Source organism: Babylonia areolata, chromosome 3 (genome assembly GCF_041734735.1).
Source record: "Babylonia areolata isolate BAREFJ2019XMU chromosome 3, ASM4173473v1, whole genome shotgun sequence".
Classification (NCBI taxonomy): domain Eukaryota; kingdom Metazoa; phylum Mollusca; class Gastropoda; order Neogastropoda; family Buccinidae; genus Babylonia; species Babylonia areolata.
This window is the reverse complement of record NC_134878.1, coordinates 27345369-27366215: the sequence shown is the minus strand read 5'-3', so window position 1 is coordinate 27366215 and position 20847 is coordinate 27345369. Positions and strand designations below refer to the sequence as shown.

Below are 20847 nucleotides of genomic sequence, written 5' to 3'. Positions count from 1 at the left end.
TTTAGATGCCTCATCTTTTCCAGGAACTTAGTGGCATTAATCTGTAATTAAACAGTTCCTCTTGGAGTTTTTACTACGATATGGTAAATTTTTTAAACGTCAGGTTAAAGATCCAATAACTCTTCACGACTCGGCAAAGGAAGGCGGGACCCAGTCCTCTCCTTCCGCCGTTTAAACCTTCCCCATCCCAAGTCAGGTACCCACGGACACCTGGGTGGACCGACGATAATGCCAAAACGGAGCTTCGAACCCAGGTCACTGGTGGACACAGATCAGGAGTCCACCGTCTGACCGATCATGTTACAGCGCCTCCTGGACAGACAGACATCCTACACTTTATCATAACCCCCATCCATTCTGACCAATCATTTTTAACAGTGTTGTTCTCTCTCAGAAAGCTTCTGACGGGTATCGGTCACACAGTCTGAGTATTCCGACACTGGAACTCCAATATTAATTGTCTTGGAATTCTTCTTCAATACTTAAAAAAAAAATTGTCATTCAGAAGAAAAACTATAATAGTTCGACTTTAATTTCAATCACTTTCAAAAAACTGATTACACCACCATTACATTGAAGTAAACGCTCATTTGACAAAAAAAAAAAAAAAAAAAAAAAAAAGTTCCATAAAGCCCCGGGACATTCACCTTATATATATTTTTTTTAAACGAAAGAAAAATGTTCTTTTTGGCACTAGTCGTAAACCGTACCCTCGCACACACACACATCGTAACTTGATCCTCCCAATACTTTTGTCAACCTACACCCCCTCTCCCTCCATTCCCTCACCAGTTGACCTCTTCAAAGGGGTTCGGGGGGGGAGAGGGGAGAGGGTGTTAGATTGGAGGGTGGGAAGGGGAGGCGGGGTGGGGGGGGGGGGGAGAAGGGTGTTGTGACGTCAGCAGATCGAAGGCAGGAAGACGGTGGAAGAGGGGAGAGAAAGGTCAGATCGTGGAGTTCCGCTCAAGGTGTAAAGGAAGGCAGAGAGAGCAGAGGACGGATTTTACTGGTGCCTTCATGAAGTAAAGCCCTGTCCTCCCCAGCATGGACGAGAAACGGAGACAGCCCGTGGGTCGGCTACAGACCATCATGGAGGAGGGAAACAGCTACCCCATGTGAGTTGGTGGTGTGTGGTGTGGTCCCTGGAGTGTCTGAACTGAACTGTGTTCTTGTTTTTATTGTTGTTGTCCTTGAGTAACTGACTGTCGTTGTTCTTGTTTTGTTGTTGTTGTTGTGTGGTGTGGTCCTTGAGTGACTGAACTAAACTGTTGTTGTTCTTGTTTTGTTCTTGTTGTTGTTGTCCTTGAGTGTCTGAACTGAACTGTTGTTGCTCTTGTCGTTGTTGTTGTTGTTGTTGTTGTGGTCCTTCAGTGACTGAACTGTCGTTGTTCTTGTTTTGTTGTTGTTGTCCTTGAGTGACTAAACTGAACTGATGTTGTTGTTGTTGTGGTGGTGGTCCTTCAGTGACTGAACTGTTGTTGTTCTTGTCGTCGTCGTTGTTGTTGTTGTCCTGGAGTGAATGAACTGTTGTTGTTGTTGTTGTTGTGGTCCTTGAGTGACTGAACTGTTGTTGTTCTTGTCATTGTTGTTGTCCTGGAGTGAATGAACTGTTGTTGTTGTTGTTGTTATTGTGGTCCTTGAGTGACTGAACTGTTGTTGTTGTTATTGTGGTCCTTGAGTGACTGAACTGTTGTTGTTGTTGTTATTGTGGTCCTTGAGTGACTGAACTGTTGTTGTTGTTGTTGTTATTGTGGTCCTTGAGTGACTGAACTGTTGTTGTTGTTGTTATTGTGGTCCTTGAGTGACTGAACTGTTGTTGTTGCGGTGGTGGTCCTGGAGTGACTGAACTGTTGTTGTTCTTGTCGTTGTCGTTGTTGTTGTCCTGGAGTGACTGAACTGAATTGTTGTTGTTCTTGTTGTTGTTGTTGTTGTCGTTGTCCTGGAGTGACTGAACTCTTGTCGTTGTTGTTGTTGTGGTCCTCGAGTGACTGAACTGTTGTTGTTGTTGTTGTTGTTGTTGTTGTGGTCCTCGAGTGACTGAACTGTTGTTGTTCTTGTCGTTGTTGTTGTTGTCCTTGAGTGACTGAACTGTTGTTGTTCTTGTCGTTGTTGTTGTTGTTGTCGTTGTTGTCCTGGAGTGACTGAACTGAATTGTTGTTGTTCTTGTCGTTGTTGTTGTTGTTGTCCTGGAGTGACTGAACTGAATTGTTGTTGTTCTTGTCGTTGTTGTTGTTGTTGTCGTTGTCCTGGAGTGACTGAATTGTTGTTGTTCTTGTTTTGTTGTTGTTGTTGTTGTCTTGTTCTTGTCGTCGTTGTTTTGTTGTTGTTCTTGTCGTTGTTATTCTGGAAGTGTGTTGTGTTTAGTTATTTAGTTTTGGTTCAACTGGTATCTGTTTTGCAAAGATGTGTGTGTGTGTGTGTGTGTGTGTGTGTGTGTGTGTGTGTGTGTGTGTGTGTGCGCGTGAGAGAGAGAGAGAGAGAGAGGGAGATGACACTTTGACACACACACACTGGCCATGAGAGTCTCTGTGGCACGAGTAAATGCGTCAACCTATGTTCGTTGCATAACAGAACATTAGAAGAAACGAATGAACACGGTGAAAGCAAATATTGAAAGACAGCAAAAAGAAGGTTGTTTTTTTTTTCCTGGGAGGAAAATGGTAGAAACCAACAGGCCACACGATACACTGTGATAACTCCGTTCGTTCATTCAGAGAAGAAGAAAGAAGAAGAAAACAGGTAAGCACAGACAGACAGAGAGAGAGAGAGAGAGAGAGAGAGAGAGAGAGAAGGGGAGGGAGAGAGAGAGAGAATGAAGGAAGGAAGGAAGGAAGGAAGGAATCTATATTTTCCAACGGTGAAGACATTAGCACTTTGGCCGACTTACACATCTGCCGTTGTTCTGAGAGACACACAAACGTATACGTATATAAAAAGAGAGAGTCAGTCTCTGAGAGAGAGAGAGAGAGAGAGAGAGAGAGAGAGAGAGAGAGAGGCAGACAGACAGGCAGACAGACAGACACAGAGAGACTGAGAGAGACAGAGACACAGAGACAGACAGACAAACAGAGACAGTAAGACAGAGAGAGAGAGAGAGCGATAGAAGGAGAGAGAAAGTTCCCCCAAGTCAGACTGTGTATTGCACGTCAGCTATTAGCCATGTGTGCACCACAACAAAGCGGGATTGATTGATTGATTGATTGATTGATTGATATGGATACTTATATAGCGCCTATCCTCGGTCGGAGACCAAGCTCTAAGCGCTTTACAAACACGGAGCCATTTACACAACAGGCTGCCTACCTGGGCAGAGCCGCCACTGGGCGCTCATCATTCGTTTCCTTTGTCATTCAGTCACAGAGAGAGAGAGAGAGAGAGAGAGAGAGAGTGGGAGTGAGGTGGGAAGGGGGGTGGGTGCGGAGGGAGGGACGGTGGGGGTAGGGGGGTGGTGCGGCAGGGAGGATAGGGGGCGACAGGGGACGGGGTCCGCGCTGGCTGTCATTGAGAGAAACGTCATCAGAAGGACCCCCGGCAATCCACGATACGACGTCACACGACTGTAGCCACGTCACAGCGGAGCGGTGGCCTCGTGGTAAAGTGCTCTACAACGAAGCAGGCCACGGGCTCCAGTCCCGCACTACAGACCGGGTCTTCTACTCTCCCCTCTCCCGGGAGTTGGTGGTCTGGATGCCAGTCTTTCGGAGACGGATAAACCAGCGCAGCGTGCAAGTGAAAGAGCCCACGGCAACGAAAAGGGTTGTCCCTGACACACTTCTGAAGAATGACCCACTTTGATGGTAAAACAGACACACCAACAGACGGGGAGGGAAAAAAAAAGAACAGAGAAACAGGGTGGCGCTGGACTGTGGCGACCCGCATTCCCTGGGGAGAGCAGCCACTGACCAGTGGAGAGCAGCCTGGAGTTGACACAGACAAATGTGTTGTGACAAACAGTAATTTAATACAATACAACGGAACTCAACGCAACACAGCAGCCTGTTTTACACTATTGTTCAAAAGAATACAATACAACGCAACGCAACGCAAACACAACACAACACACCATCTGTGTGCAGCTGACACAACATGATGTTATTGTGCCATTCCATGTCAGCACAGTACACACCACATCCCACAACACATCCAGTTGACACACTGACCACGTGTTCATTTAACACCCTTCCTGAACACAGCTGTCAAATACAACACCTGAGAGAGAGAGAGAGAGAGAGAGAGAGAGAGAGAGAGAGAGAGAGAGAATTACAGAGACCCAAGACTCAAGACTTTAGAAACTTCATTACAAAGAGATAAAGATTTTAGGCATTGTCTGGCTTTCGAATCTGCCCCTGTGACAACAACAACATTCATAACAATGATGTACTGCTACTGCTACTACTACTACGACTGCTACTGCTACAGGTACTACTATTGATAATACTGAGATACAGAGAGAAAAAAAAGAGATTGAAGTAAAGAGACAGACATAGAGAGAGACATGAGATACAGAGACAAATAGCGATTGAAACAGAGACAGACACAGAGAGAGACACACAGAGACAGACACATACACCAGGGAAGGAGGAAGAGGAGGAGGAGGGCAGAGAGAGAGAGACAGAGAGAGAGACAGAGAGAGAGTGAGAGAGGGGTAGAGACAGAGTGTGAGAGAGAGAGGGGGGAGGGAAAGACAGAGGGAGAGAGAGTGAGAGAGAGAGAGAGAGAGAGTGAGAGAGACAGAGAGAGAGTGAGAGAGACAGAGAGAGAGAGAGAGAGTGAGAGAGACACAGAGTGAGAGAGAGTGAGAGAAACACAGAGTGAGAGAGACAGAGAGAGAGAGAGAGAGAGAGAGAGAGAGAGAGAAACTCGAACTCGAAAAGTTTAATCAGTATAGGCCATAGCCTCTTCTGAAGGGCGTACAGTATTTATGAACAATTCACACGAATTTGCAGAATAGCTCATTTAAACAGAAATAATATACTGACACGAAAGCACACTGTAAGCAGTTAGTTAATTCCGCTAAGCATAATGGTGCGTCTCTTTAAAGGCTTTGTATGAATCATATATTCATACATACACATTCTTCTTACCATTGGTCCACTTGGAATTGCCGTAAGCACGAGAGAGACAGAGACAGGGAGAGAGGCAGAGACAGAGACAGATCACACCTGACGACACTGGTCTGCCCTCTGACGTCATCAGCCTTGTGACGACCTCGTCTTTCTGGACAGTCCCAGCAGTGACACCTGTCGATTCCGTGTTTTCTCGCACTGGTTGCTGAGTTTGGTCAGGACCAGGCTGCTGATCCACATGCCCACAGAATGTCAAGCGCCAGAAGCACATCACAGGTGTTAACCCTACACACCATAGCAACGAGCAATGTCACGTGCAAAATGCACGGGTTCAACGTGTCACCGACACTGCCACTGTCACTGTTTTGGGTCACACTGACCTCCCAAAACATGGTCCCACTTCAAGGGTTTTCTTTCACAAAATGACACGGTATCTTTGGGGGGGGAGAATATTAACTGAAGGTTCGGTCCTGCCTCAGGGCAGAAGAGCAACTGAAGATGCCACAGCAACCGAACATCATGACAACAACGTCTCTTGTTGACAGAATCTCTTCCTTGCACGAGTCACGTCTCACAATACTGTCATGCCCCCTGTGTGAGCTGCGAACTTCGCTGTCACAACACCCTCTACATGTCCAATTCTCGCCCAGCTGGTGGCCATGTCACGCACTTTGCTGTGTCTCCATTGAAATTGACACTTCACACAATTGTTGCATAAGGTTGTTTTGGTTTTTTTTGTTGGGTTTTTTTGGTCAGAAATCCAAACAAAGTCAAAGAAGATCAGAACATGGTTGCTGAGCTTTCCACAGAGCCTGTTGACATGCCGCCATCTTGCACGTGACTTCAGTGAGAGAGAGAGAGGGGGGGGGGAGTGGGAGGAGAGAGAGAGAGGGAGGGGAGAGAGAGGGGTGAGGAGAGAGAGAGAGGGGAGGAGGGGGAGAGAGGGGTGAGGAGAGAGAGAGAGAGGGAGGAGGGGGAGAGAGGGGGGAGGAGAGAGAGAGAGGGGGGGAGAGGGGGGAGGAGAGAGAGAGAGGGGAGGAGGGGGAGAGAGGGGTGAGGAGAGAGAGAGAGGGGGGAGGAGGGGGAGAGAGGGGTGAGGAGAGAGAGAGAGAGGGGAGGAGGGGGAGAGAGGGGTGAGGAGAGAGAGAGAGGGGAGGAGGGGGAGAGAGGGGAGAGAGGGGTGAGGAGAGAGAGAGAGGGGAGGAGGGGGAGAGAGGGGTGAGGAGAGAGAGGGGAGGAGGGGGAGAGAGGGGTGAGGAGAGAGAGGGGAGGAGGGGGAGAGAGGGGGAGGAGAGAGGGGGGGGAGAGAGGGGGGAGGAGAGAGAGAGAGGGGAGGAGGGGGAGAGAGGGGTGAGGAGAGAGAGAGGGGGAGAGAGTGGGGAGGAGAGAGAGAGGGGGAGGAGGGGGCGAGAGGGGGGAGGAGAGAGAGAGAGGGGGGGAGAGAGGGGGGAGGAGAGAGAGAGAGGGGAGAGAGGGGTGAGGAGAGAGAGAAGAGGGGTTAGGGGGAGAGAGGGGTGAGGAGAGAAAGGGGGGACGGGGGGGGGGGGAGGAGCCGACTGAGACAAGATAAAACAAAACGGTGTGAGGAAATACGGAAAGATGGGGAGTTGGAGAAAAGGAAAAAATAAAATGTTAAGAGGGACTTTGGTGTGTCTCTGTCTCTGTGTCTGTGTCTCCTTGTTTAGCTCTCTGTGCCTCTGTCTCTCTCTCTACATTTAATATCATTCATATATGTGTGTGTGTGTGTGTGTGTGTGTGTGTGTGTGTTATCTTCAGTTTAACGTCTATTCACTATAAGTGTTTTTAGACGGAAAGGAGTAAAGTAGTGGATAAAGGAAAGGGAATGCATGTGAATATTAGTGTAAAAAAGTGTTCATGTTGTGTATCAGAGGAAAGGTATAATTATTATTATAAGAAAAAGTCTAAAGAGATTGTGGTGTGTATTGAATGAGGTGTCATGGGAGGGAGACTATGTATATGCATATCAACAATATTAACCTACAACAATGTAAATATAAATAACAACATTAATTATAATACATCAAAGGAGGATACCAACTGGACTGGAGTTTAAAATTTCTGAAAACATTCTAAGCAATGAATAATCATTCAAAATCTTTTCAGTGGCTAATGAAATATTGGAAGAAAAGTCATCAACTACATCTTTTGGAATTAACGGTCTTATGCTCGGACAATGAATGAGTAGATGGCTTACAGTTATTTGCTTACCGCATATACATTTTATATTTTTAGAAAATTTTGTACGAAAGGCATTTGAACGAATTCTATACATTAGACTTGTAATTTGTCTTGAATGTGCTGCTGGTGTCAAATTTAGAAAATCTTTGGGATTAGCTGCATTCTTTGTGTTTACACAACAGTGGTAATATTGATTATTTGAATCTATAAGTAATTTCTGAAATCGATTTCTAGATACATTTTCTATACAACTAATGCATTCATGTAGATCTAACTGGATGTCAAGTTGTACTGCGCCTTCGAAATTACGTGCTGCTCTTCTAGCTGCTTGGTCTACCCACTTATTTGAAGATATTCCACAGTGCGAAGGTACCCAACAGAAAGTTATTTTAATGCCCTGTTTTGTCAGTTGGTGAATAATATGTTTTATTTCCATTGTCATCTCAATTCGCTTCTTTGAATTTGAAGATCCTATAGCTTGTAATACTGACTTTGAGTCTACACATAATAAAATTTCACTTACAGTTTTCGGAATGTCTGAAATATAATTTAAGGCCATAAGTATGGCTATAAGTTCAGCTGTGAAAATGGAATATTGTCTACCAATATAGTATAATTTTTCTATTCTAAATGAAGGAATTACAAAAGCCGCTCCTGAATCTTCTAGAACAGATCCGTCTGTGTATATTTTTAGATAATTTGAATATTGATTTTCTATATGGGAGAGCACTTCAGGTTTTAACAAAAACGGTTACTGGTTCTGGGATAAATCTGTATAATCCGTGTGTGTGTGTGTGTGTGTGTGTGTGTGTGTGTGTGTGTGCACGCGTATACATGTAATTCAACACCCCCATCTCTCTAATTGTACAAACCTCGCTCTCTGTATCACTTGTGTATGTATACATGTATACATAATCCCTCTCTCTCTCCCTCTCTCTCTCTCCCTCTCTCTCTCTCTATATATATATATATCTTTCGCTTCACTTACACCCCCTCTCCACGTCTCTCTCTCTCTCTCTCTGTCTGTCGTCTGTCTGTCTGTCTCTCTCTATGTCTATTTATGTATATAGATATATATCTTTCGCTTCTCTTAGGCGCCTTCTCCACATCTCTCTCTCTGTGTTTCTCTCTCTATATAATTATATTAGATATATATCTTTCGCTTCATTTACACCCCCTCTCCACGTCTCTCTGTGTGTCTGTCTGTGTGTCCGTCTCTCTCTCTCTCTCTCTCTCTCTCTCTCTCTATATATATATATATATATATATATATATATCTTTCGCTTCTCTTACGATATATATATATATATATATATATATATATATATATATATATATATATATATATGTCTTTCGCTTCTCTTACGCCCCCTCTCCACGTCTCTCCTTCTCCCTCCCTCCCTCCCCCCTCCCCTCTCTCTCTCTGTGCCTGTCTGTCTGTCTGTCTTTCCCCTTTTCCTCTCTGTCCTTGTCGTGATGTGGAGAAACCTGTGGTGTTGCGAAATACGTTTGCTTGCTTACTCATTAACAGCGTCAGTGTGTATTGTAACAAGGCAGGCCTAAATCAACGGCAAATGTTATATATATATATATATATATATATATATAGATAGATAGATAGATAGATAGATATAGATATATACTTATGACTGTAGGCAGAGCTGTGGCTGGAACTATTGCCACTGTGCCCAATGTACAGCGGCCCACCGAGAGCCTATGTATTGTATTGTATTGTATTGTATTGTATTGTATTGTATTGTATTGTTCTGTGTGAATTTCGGGCTGCTCTCTGCAGGGAGAGCACGTCGCTACAGTGCGGTGCCACCCTTTTCTTTCTCTCGAGATGTCTTTCTTTCTGTCTTTCTGTCTTTCCTTCTTTCTTTCTTTCTGTCTTACTTTCTGTCTTTCTTTCCTTCTTTCTGTCGGGAGGTGCGTTTGTTTTCCTACCAAAGTTTTTCTTCTTCTTTTTATTTTTTCCCTGTCAAGGATAACCCTTTTGTTGCCGTAGGTTCTTTTACATGTGTGAAGTTTATGCTACTCACGGGACCTCGGTTTATCTTCTCATCCCAACGGCTGGTGTCCAGACCACCTCTTTAGATTTATTAAGGGGAGGGGGAGTACGGGGAGGGGGTGGGCTGGAGGGGGGGGGGAGAGAAAATACTGGCGAGTGGTCACACACTGACAGACCAAGTGAAAACTTCTCTCTCTCTCTCTCTCTCTCTCTCTCTCTCTCTCTCTCTCTCTCTTTCTCTGTGTCTCACACACACGCGCGCGCGCGCGCGCATTCATTTTGTTTCGCAATGTCATACCCTAAGTGGTTATTCATGAAAGTTTCATTCCAAAGAAATATTTTACATGTCCGTGTTTGCTTGGATTTTGATCATTAATGGAATCGACTGATTATGACACAGTGCATAATTTGGCTTTCTATCTGTCCGTAAAACTTTTCAGTTAAGAGAAACATTCATCATAACTGATTATGACACAGTGCATAATTTGGTTTACTGTCTGTCCGTAGAGCTTTTCAGTCCAGAGAAACAGTCATGTGGTAACCATACCATTATTGTAGTGATTGGCTGTGAAAGGTTAACATCACAATGACTTGGTTTAGGAGTTACGGTGACATTGCAAAACACTGTATCGCTCCTGTTCATGAGGCTTTGGCCTTTAATGGAAAACATTGTGTGTGTGTGTGTGTGTGTGTGTGTGTGTGTGTGTGTGTGTGTGTGTGTGTGTGTGTGTGTGTGTATGTATGTGTGTGTGTGTGTCATCTGTGTCCATGTTACCTCTCATGTAAATCTCTTTCCGTGAAATTTGCATTTCTCTTCAATCAAGTTTCCCTCGTTTCTGTCGATCAGCCGACATGGCTGTTCCGACTCCGAACTCCGAACTTTTATTTATTCTAAATCATTGACTGAAGCCAATCCTCTACCGCTGCAAAGGAAGGGGGGTTACTCTTTTGTCTGTAATGGGTCATATAACCTCAAACTTAAAATGTTGTCAATGTCACTGAACCACAAAATTGCGACCAAAGCTTCTGTTTTTCTTTTTGTGCTGACACCTTGCCCCCTTAGACTGATGGCTGTCCGCAAGCTACTTACCACATGTAATGGTTCTAACTGTGCTGACACCTTGCCCCCTTTGATTGATGTGCTGACACCTTGTCCCCTTTGATTGATGTGCTGACACCTTGCCCCCTTTGATTGATGTGCTGACACCTTGCCCCCTTTGATTGATGTGCTGACACCTTGCCCCCTTTGATTGATGTGCTGACACCTTGCCCGCTTTGATTGATGTGCTGACACCTTGTCCCCTTTGATTGATGTGCTGACACCTTGTCCCCTTTGATTGATGTGCTGACACCTTGCACGCTTTGATTGATGTGCTGACACCTTGTCCCCTTTGATGTGCTGACACCTTGTCCTCTTTGATTGATGTGCTGACACCTTGCCCCCTTTGATGTGCTCACACCTTGTCCCCTTTGATGTGCTCACACCTTGTCCCCTTTGATGTGCTCACACCTTGTCCCCTTTGATTGATGTGCTGACACCTTGCCCCCTTTGATTGATGTGCTGACACCTTGCCCCCTTTGATGTGCTGACACCTTGCCCCCTTTGATTGATGTGCTGACACCTTGCCCCCTTTGATTGATGTGCTGACACCTTGCCCCCTTTGATGTGCTGACACCTTGCCCCCTTTGATGTGCTGACACCTTGCCCCCTTTGATGTGCTGACACCTTGCCCCCTTTGATTGATGTGCTGACACCTTGCCCCCTTTGATTGATGTGCTGACACCTTGCCCGCTTTGACTGATATGCTGACACCTTGCCCCCTTTGATTGATGTGCTGACACCTTGTCCCCTTTGATTGATGTGCTGACACCTTGCCCCCTTTGATTGATGTGCTGACACCTTGCCCCCTTTGATTGATGTGCTGACACCTTGCCCCCTTTGACTGATGACTGTCCGCAAGCTACTTACCACATGTAACGGTTCTGACTGTGCTGAGGCCTATGGCCTAAAACAGGGATGGTTTAGATTTTCATAAAATTCTGTCACATTCAGTTACTGATTCTGGGGAGTGGCCCCCTTCAAGAAACTTTCAAACTGGATTGTGAAACATCACACAAAAACGTAGGAACTCAGAATGTTGTTTCTTCTTCTTCTGACTTTGTTTTATTTAACTCTTAGTCTGTATCACAGACTGACATAAGCTTACAGTTGGGTCAACAGCGAGGCGAGAGCTGTATGACTGGTTTCTCCATTGCAGTGGGAAGTCATTTACAGCTTTAATCTTTTGTGAAGGACTATGACTATCACACTAGGAGGCAAGATTGCACTGGCTCTTAGTGCTGCAGCCTTTGGGGGCTAGTTGGCCTTTGGGAACCACCCCAACTCCGACTGTCCTAAAAACCCTCTTGGCCGAGAGAGAGTGTGGATGTAACTTGGGCAAGATACTCTCCACTATAATCAAATTCTAGCCCAGATAGTTAGTTAGGACAGCAGTTGCCTCCTGTGCTGTTCTGATGGCCATAGTCGGACACGACTGACTATTACACAATCTTTTAAAAGTAGTACGTGGTGCAGACTATACGGATCAGTACAGTCCGCGCGCTTCGACACCTGATTGAAAGTGAATGTTTATTGTATTGTGGGGCTATTTGATAAGGAAACAAATCAGCATTAATGCTAGAGAGAGAGAGAGAGAGAGAGAGAGAGAGAGAGAGTTTTGGCACCTGATTGAAAGTGAATGTTTATCGTATTGTGGGGCTATTTGATAAGGAAACAAATCAGCATTAATGCCACACACACACACACACACACACACACACAGAGAGAGAGAGAGAGAGAGAGAGCTTTGACACGTGATTGAGAGTGAATGTTTATCGTATTGTGGGGCTATTTGATAAGGAAACAAATCAGCATTAATGAGAGAGAGAGAGAGAGAGTTTTGGCACCTGATTGAAAGTGAATGTTTATTGTATTGTGGGGCTATTTGATAAAGAAACAAATCAGCATTAATGCCAGATTATTATTATAACAAAAAGAAAAAAAAACGGACAAAAAACATACTTCAAGAAGCGTTTGGCCGAAAGCATAGGAATTGTTCTTGAAGGGGTAAGAGTTTACGAGGTAAGGGTTTGACTATGTGTGTATACATACATATATGTACATAACTACATGCATGTATATGAATGTGTATTGTGTGTGCGTGTGTTTATGTAAGTTTGTGCCTGCCAATGTGTGCGTATGTGTAAGGGTAGCTGTTAGATACACATGTATGCTAAAATGTATGTATGCAGTGTGTGTGTGTGTGTGTGTGTGTGTGTGTGTGTGTGTGTGTGTGTGTGTGTGTGTAGTCACATTTTGGTGTGTGTATGTAACATAGATGTAATGTTTTATGTTAACCAAAGCGTTTTTGTAAAACACCTAGAGCAGATTTCTGGATAGTGTGCTATATAAGTATCCATTATTATTATTATTATTATCATTATTATTATTGATCGTTAGCTGCGGCCTGTCTTACTGACAGGTGACCATGGAAAACTTGATGCAATTCTGAAGGCTTTGAATTCTATGTTGTGAGGCTTCTGCAACCCCAAACCCACTCCTACCTCTCTCTCTCCCTCCCTCCCGGCCCCCCCTCTCTCTCTATCTCTCTCTCTCTCCCTCTCCGCCCCCCTCTCTCTCTGTCTCTCTCTCTTGACCGCCCCGCTCCCCCCCCCAACACACAAACACATTAAACACAAGCACACACGTGTCATGTTCAAAGAAACCCGGGATAACGGAAAATCAAACATCAAAGAAATGCAAATTAGAACGAGCTAAGCCCAACAAACATAATTATGCATCTACGTGTTAGACAGAGATTGGGGGAGAGGGAGACAGAGAGAGAGAGAGAAAGACAGAGACAGAGACAGACATATACAGAGACAGACAGAGACAGAGAGTCACACAGACAGACAGACAGAGAAACAGAGACATACAGAGAGACAGACAGAAAAGGTACAGACACACCCGAGCCTTAAACGAAATGAAGTGCACGCTCACTGAAATCGAACTATCGATAAGGGGGTTGTTCAAATCAATCACGCTGATATGTGCTTGTCTTTTGACGAGAGACAAGTGCAGGCCGAAAATAGGGCCTGGTGATTATGGCCTGGCCTTTGACGTCATCAACAGAAAGAACTGCCGTTTGAGTGATTGCGATCAGAGAGGCAGCAAGAAACGCACGCACACTTGTGAGACGGATAACACGTACGGTAAATATAATATACAGGCGGTATGGCGCTGTTTCCACAATGCAATATCCTGTTCACCGATTTGTTGTTCCTTTTCTTTTTCTTCTTCTTCTTCTTCTTCTTCTTTTTTTTCGTGTCTTGATATGTTAAGAAGTCAATGGTTGATAGTTAAAAGGATCTTGACGTGTGGTATGTGGAATGAAAACAAAACTGGAATCATTCGCATTATATATTTTAGCTAGATTTTAGTTTGCTGCGGGTTTTTTGTTGTTGTTGTTGTTGTTGTTGTTGTTTTTTCCTGTTGTTGTTGTTTTGTTCACATTTTTTCTTCCATTTTTTTTAAAGACTGATTTCTCTCAGTTCTGGAATTTAGTTGGTTAATTTGATTCTTAAAAAAACAAAAACAAAACACACACACACACACACACACACACACACACACACACACACACACACACACACACACATCTGTTTGTCTCTCTGTCTGTCTATGTCTGTCGTGTCTCTCTGTTTCTCTCTCTCTCCCTCTCTGGACATTGCACTGAAACTCATTAACCCTTACAAACACCCCTAATCTTGACACACAGAGAGGAACTCATTAACCCTTACAAACACCCCTAATCTTGACACACAGACAGGAACTCATTAACCCTTACAAACACCCCTAATCTTGACACACAGAGAGGAACTCATTAACCCATACAAACACCCCTAATCTTGACACACAGAGAGGAACTCATTAACCCTTACAAACACCCCTAATCTTGACACACAGAGAGGAACTCATTAACCCTTACAAACACCCCTAATCTTGACACACAGAGAGGAACTCATTAACCCATACAAACACCCCTAATCTTGACACACAGAGAGGAACTCATTAACCCATACAAACACCCCTAATCTTGACACACAGAGAGGAACTCATTAACCCTTACAAACACCCCTAATCTTGGCACACAGAGAGGAACTCATTAACACTTACAAACACCCCTAATCTTGACACACAGAGAGGAACTCATTAACACTTACAAACACCCCTAATCTTGACACACAGAGAGGAACTCATTAACACTTACAAACACCCCTAATCCTCACACAGAGAGGAACTCATTAACCCTTACAAACACCCCTAATCTTGACACACAGACAGGAACTCATTAACCCTTACAAACACCCCTAATCCCGACACACAGACAGGAACTCATTAACCCTTACAAACACCCCTAATCCCGACACACAGACAGGAACTCATTAACCCTTACAAACACACCCCTAACCCCGACACACAGACAGGAACTCATTAACCCTTACAAACACACCCCTAACCCCGACACACAGACAGGAACTCATTAACCCTTACACCGCTACTCCCCGTGTCGTGTGGACTGTTCATAGATCACTTCCCACAGACACAATTGGTGTCTCTCTCTCTCTCTCTCACACACACACACACACACACACACACACACACACACACACACACACACACACACTGTCAATGTCTCAGAAGAGTTCTGTGGCCCTGAGACACGAAACACTGAAGCCACTTGAAGCACTGAGCACTGAGAACACAGAGAAGACTTGGAAAGGTGGGTGTACCTGACACCACACTGTTCCGCTTCTTTCGTGTCCCATCTATTCTGCTTCGTTGTGTACAGGATTTGGAGGGAGGGGGACGGGTGTGTGTGTGTGTGTGTGTGTGTGAGAGAGAGAGAGAGAGAGATAAAGTGTGTGTGCGTGTGTCTGTCTGTCTGCCTACCTGCCTGTCTGTCTGTCTGTCTGTCTGTCTGTCTGCCTGCCTGTCTGTCTACCTGTCTGTCGGTCTGCCTGCCGGTCTGTCTGAATACCTATCTGTCTGTCTGTCTGCCTGCCTGTCTGTCTACCTGTCTGTCGGTCTGCCTGCCGGTCTGTCTGAATACCTGCCTGTCTGTCTGCCCGCCGGTCTGTCTGAATACTTGTCTGTCTGCCTGTATGTCTGCCTGTTTGCCTATGGTCTGTCTGAATATCTATCTGCCTGCCTGCCTGCCCGTTTGCCTGTCTACCTGCCTGTCTGTCAGTCTGTCTGTGTACCTCCCCAATCCCCAGCGTGGTAAGGGCAGTGCAAAGTGGAACGCCGCACCACAAACCTTTGATCTGTCACGTTGGTGTGCCAATGCCTGGGTTTGAACACAGCTCCTTCTGGTCCGCTCAGTGGTGCCGTCTGTCTGTCCGTCTGTCTCTGTCTGTCTGTCCGTCTGTTTCTGTCTTTCGCTGGTTCTCCTCTTCCCTTTAAGCCAGTTTGTTGTGCATGGAAAACAAGAAGAAAAAAACAAACAGTTTTGTCGCGTGCTCAGTCAACATATGACTGCAACATATTTCATGGAGAGAGAACGAACGAACTAACGAATTATTATTTTTTTCCCATGGTATTGGATCATCACAATAACAAGAATGTTTGTGGGGTTTTTTTTCCACCCAGCCTTGGAGTAAAAATTAAGGAAAAAAAGCACAAGGAAAATAAAGAGAGAAAATTAAAATAAAAAGAGACGAAGAGAGATAGAGAGAGGGAGGGGGGGGGGCGGCAGAGGGGGGCGAGTGTGAAGAGAGTTGAGAAGAAAAGACGAAATGAGAGAGAGACAAACAAACAAATGATTTATTCAGTATAAGGCCTTCGTCCCATTCGAATGGGGTTAAACAAAAGTAAACAAGATATTATATCTAATTGTAAAACATTATTGTTAGAAATGAGAAAGAAAGAGACAGACAGACATAGACACAGAGAGACAGAGACATAGAGAGAGGCAGAGAGAGACACAGAGAGACAGAGAGCTGTCACACGTTAACAAACGTTAATGGGCAAGCCTCCAACCACGAGGTCCGTGACGCTATTGGAAGAACTGTACAGGTCTTCATTCCCTGCTGACAGTGCTAGATCCATACAGGTCTCCATTCCCTGCTGACAGTGCTAGATCCATACAGGTCTCCATTCCCTGCTGACAGTGCTAGATCCATACAGGTCTCCATTCCCTGCTGACAGTGCTAGAACTGTACAGGTCTTCATTCCCTGCTGACAGTGCTAGATCCATACAGGTCTCCATTCCGTGCTGACAGTGCTAGAACTGTACAGCTCTCCATTCCCTGCTGACAGTGCTAGAACTGTACAGCTCTCCATTCCCTGCTGACAGTGCTAGAACTATACAGGTCTCCATTCCCTGCTGACAGTGCTAGAACTGTACAGCTCTCCATTCCCTGCTGACAGTGCTAGAACTGTACAGCTCTCCATTCCCTGCTGACAGTGCTAGAACTGTACAGGTCTCCATTCCCTGCTGACAGTGTTAGATCTGTACAGCTCTCCATTCCCTGCTGACAGTGCTAGAACTGTACCGGTCTCCATTCCCTGCTCACAATTCTAGATCTGTACAGCTCTCCATTCCGTGCTGACAGTGCTAGAACTGTACAGCTCTCCATTCCCTGCTGACAGTGCTAGATCCATACAGGTCTCCATTCCCTGCTGACAGTGCTAGAACTGTACAGGTCTTCATTCCCTGCTGACAGTGCTAGATCCGTACCGGTCTCCATTCCCTGCTCACAATTCTAGATCTGTACAGGTCTCCATTCCCTGCTGACAGTGCTAGATCTGTACAGGTCTCCATTCCCTGCTGACAGTGCTAGAACTGTACAGGTCTCCATTCCCTGCTGACAGTGCTGCATCTGTACAGGTCTCCATTCCCTGCTCACAGTGCTGCATCTGTACAGGTCTCCATTCCCTGCTCACAGTGCTGCATCTGTACAGGTCTCCATTCCCTGCTGACAGTGCTAGAACTGTACAGGTCTCCATTCCCTGCTGACAGTGCTAGATCTGTACAGGTCTCCATTCCCTGCTCACAGTGCTAGAACTATACAGGTCTCCATTCCCTGCTGACAGTGCTAGAACTGTACAGGTCTCCATTCCCTGCTGACAGTGCTAGATCCATACAGGTCTCCATTCCGTGCTGACAGTGCTAGAACTGTACAGGTCTCCATTCCCTGCTGACAGTGCTAGATCCATACAGGTCTCCATTCCCTGCTGACAGTGCTAGATCCATACAGGTCTCCATTCCCTGCTGACAGTACTAGAACTGTACAGGTCTCCATTCCCTCCTGACAGTGCTAGATCTGTACAGGTCTCCATTCCCTGCTGACAGTGCTAGAACTGTACAGGTCTCCATTCCCAGCTCACAGTGCTAGATCTGTACAGGTCTCCATTCCCTGCTCACAATTCTAGATCTGTACAGGTCCCCATTCCCCGCTCACAGTGCTAGATCTGTACAGGTCTCCATTCCCTGCTCACAGTGCTAGATCTGTACAGGTCTCCATTCCTGCTCACAGAACTGTACACGTCTCCATTCCCTGCTGACAGTGCTAGATCTGTACAGGTCTCCATTCCCTGCTGACAGTGCTAGATCCATACAGGTCTCCATTCCCTGCTGACAGTGCTAGATCCATACAGGTCTCCATTCCCTGCTGACAGTGCTAGATCTATACAGGTCTCCATTCCCTGCTGACAGTGCTAGAACTGTACAGGTCTCCATTCCCTCCTGACAGTGCTAGATCTGTACAGGTCTCCATTCCCTGCAGTACTAGAACTGTACAGGTCCCCATTCCCCGCTCACAGTGCTAGATCTGTACAGGTCTCCATTCTCTGCTCACAATTCTAGATCTGTACAGGTCCCCATTCCCCGCTCACAGTGCTAGATCTGTACAGGTCTCTATTCTTTGCTGACAGTACTAGAACTGTACAGGTCTCCATTCCCTGCTCACAGTGCTAGAACTGTACCGGTCTCCATTCCCTGCTCACAATTCTAGATCTGTACAGGTCTCTATTCTTTGCTGACAGTACTAGAACTGTACAGGTCTCCATTCCCTGCTGACAGTGCTAGAACTGTACAGGTCTCCATTCCCTGCTTACAGTGCTAGAACTGTACATCAGGTCTATAGAACCTCTCACAGTGCTAGAACTGTACATCAGGCCCATAGAACCTCTCACAGTACTAGAACTGTACATCAGGCCCATAGAACCTCTCACAGTGCTAGAATTGTACATCAGGCCAATAGAACCTCTAACAGTGCTAGAACTGTACATTAAGCCCATAGAACCTCTCACAGTGCTAGAACTGTACATTAAGCCCATAGAACTTCTCACAGTGCTAGAACTGTACATCAGGCCTATAGAACCTCTCACAGTACTAGAACTGTACATCAGGCCTATAGAACCTCTCACAGTACTAGAACTGTACATCAGACCCATAGAACTTCTCACAGTGCTAGAACTGTACATCAGGCCTATAGAACCTCTCACAGTACTAGAACTGTACATCAGACCCATAGAACCTCTCACAGTACTAGAACTGTACATCAGGCCCATAGAACCTCTCACAGTACTAGAACTGTACATCAGACCCATAGAACCTCTCACAGTACTAGAACTGTACATCAGGCCCATAGAACCTCTCACAGTGCTAGAACTGTACATCAGACCCATAGAACCTCTCACAGTGCTAGAACTGTACATCAGACCCATAGAACCTCTCACAGTGCTAGAACTGTACATCAGGCCCATAGAACTCTCACAGTGCTAGAACTGTACATCAAGCCCATAGAACCTCTCACAGTGCTAGAACTGTACATTAAGCCCATAGAACTTCTCACAGTGCTAGAACTGTACATCAGGCCTATAGAACCTCTCACAGTACTAGAACTGTACATCAGGCCTATAGAACCTCTCACAGTACTAGAACTGTACATCAGGCCTATAGAACCTCTCACAGTACTAGAACTGTACATCAGGCCTATAGAACCTCTCACAGTGCTAGAACTGTACATCAGGCCTATAGAACCTCTCACAGTACTAGAACTGTACATCAGGCCTATAGAACCTCTCACAGTGCTAGAACTGTACATCAGGCCTATAGAACCTCTCACAGTACTAGAACTGTACATCAGGCCCATAGAACCTCTCACAGTACTAAAACTTTACATCAGGCCCATAGAACTTCTAACAGTGCTAGAACTGTACATCAGGCCCATAGAACTCTCACAGTGCTAGAACTGTACATCATGCCCATAGAACCTCTCACAGTGCTAGAACTGTACACTAAGCCCATAGAACCTCTCACAGTGCTGGAACTGTACATAAGCCCATAGAACTCTCACAGTGCTAGAACTGTACATCATGCCCATAGAACCTCTCACAGTGCTAGAACTGTACATCATGCCCATAGAACCTCTCGCAGTGCTAGAACTGTACATCATGCCCATAGAACCTCTCACAGTGCTAGAACTGTACATCATGCCCATAGAACCTCTCACAGTGCTGGAAATGTACACTAAGCCCATAGAACCTCTCACAGTGCTAGAACTGTACATTAAGCCCATAGAACCTCTCACAGTGCTAGAACTGTACATCATGCCCATAGAACCTCTCACAGTGCTAGAACTGTACATTAAGCCCATAGAACCTCTCACAGTGCTAGAACTGTACATCATGCCCATAGAACCTCTCGCAGTGCTAGAACTGTACATCATGCCCATAGAACCTCTCACAGTGCTAGAACTGTACATCAGCCCTATAGAACCTCTCACAGTGCTAGAACTGTACATCAGGCCTATAGAACCTCTCACAGTACTAGAACTGTACATCAGGCCCATAGAACCTCTCAAAGGCCAACGCAAGCAGGGGCGTTCCTTGCGGCATGGAGAAGAATGGCTACACACCGCCCAAAATGTGCGTGTCATAATATTCACTTCCTTTGGGGGCAGATGATATTCAGCAATGTCGTCACAGACAGTTCAGTTTGACGTAATTGTCAGGGGATTATGTGCAGATATGTGGCCTTCAGTCGTGCACTTTACTATTATTGTGGTCTTTTGATAGAGAGGTGGGGGAAAAAGACGAACTTTTAATGTGCCAACCTTTCGGCTGTTAGTATTAATTAATCAAAGTGCAACGTTCCTAACTGCTATTTTACCTAAAAAAAAAAACACCGAAGCTGGGAGAAATGCACATTTCGTATGTCATTGCTGCTGTGTGCACGTATTGAATGATCAGTATACCTGTATAACAGGGACAAGCCAGGAAGTGTGTGGGTTGTTCCAGTGTACCTGTTGTCTACCTGTGTGCTAGCTGAATCGGTAGCATCAGCAGCATTGACTTGAAGTTGTGTGCCTTGTAAATGGAGAGAGTTAGTAAAAATATTTAAAAAAATATTTTTTTAAATTTTATTATTAATGGTATTTATATAGCGCTGAATCTTGTGCAGAGACAAATCAAAGCGCTTTCACACCAGTCATTCACACGCATGCATAACTCTAAAACTGCAG

At 45.3% G+C, this 20847-nt stretch overlaps 1 protein-coding gene across 1 annotated transcript in view; it reads left to right on the top strand.

Annotated features, from left to right (window-relative positions):
- Window positions 1-914: 914 nt before the first annotated feature.
- LOC143279901 (uncharacterized) overlaps window positions 915-20847 on the top strand; it is a 53703-nt gene continuing 33770 nt past the window's right edge. Inside the window, exon 1 of the mRNA XM_076584215.1 lies at window positions 915-1115. Coding sequence (XP_076440330.1) covers window positions 1045-1115 — 71 coding nt within the window. The 5' untranslated portion in view covers window positions 915-1044. The remainder of the gene's footprint in view (window positions 1116-20847) is intronic.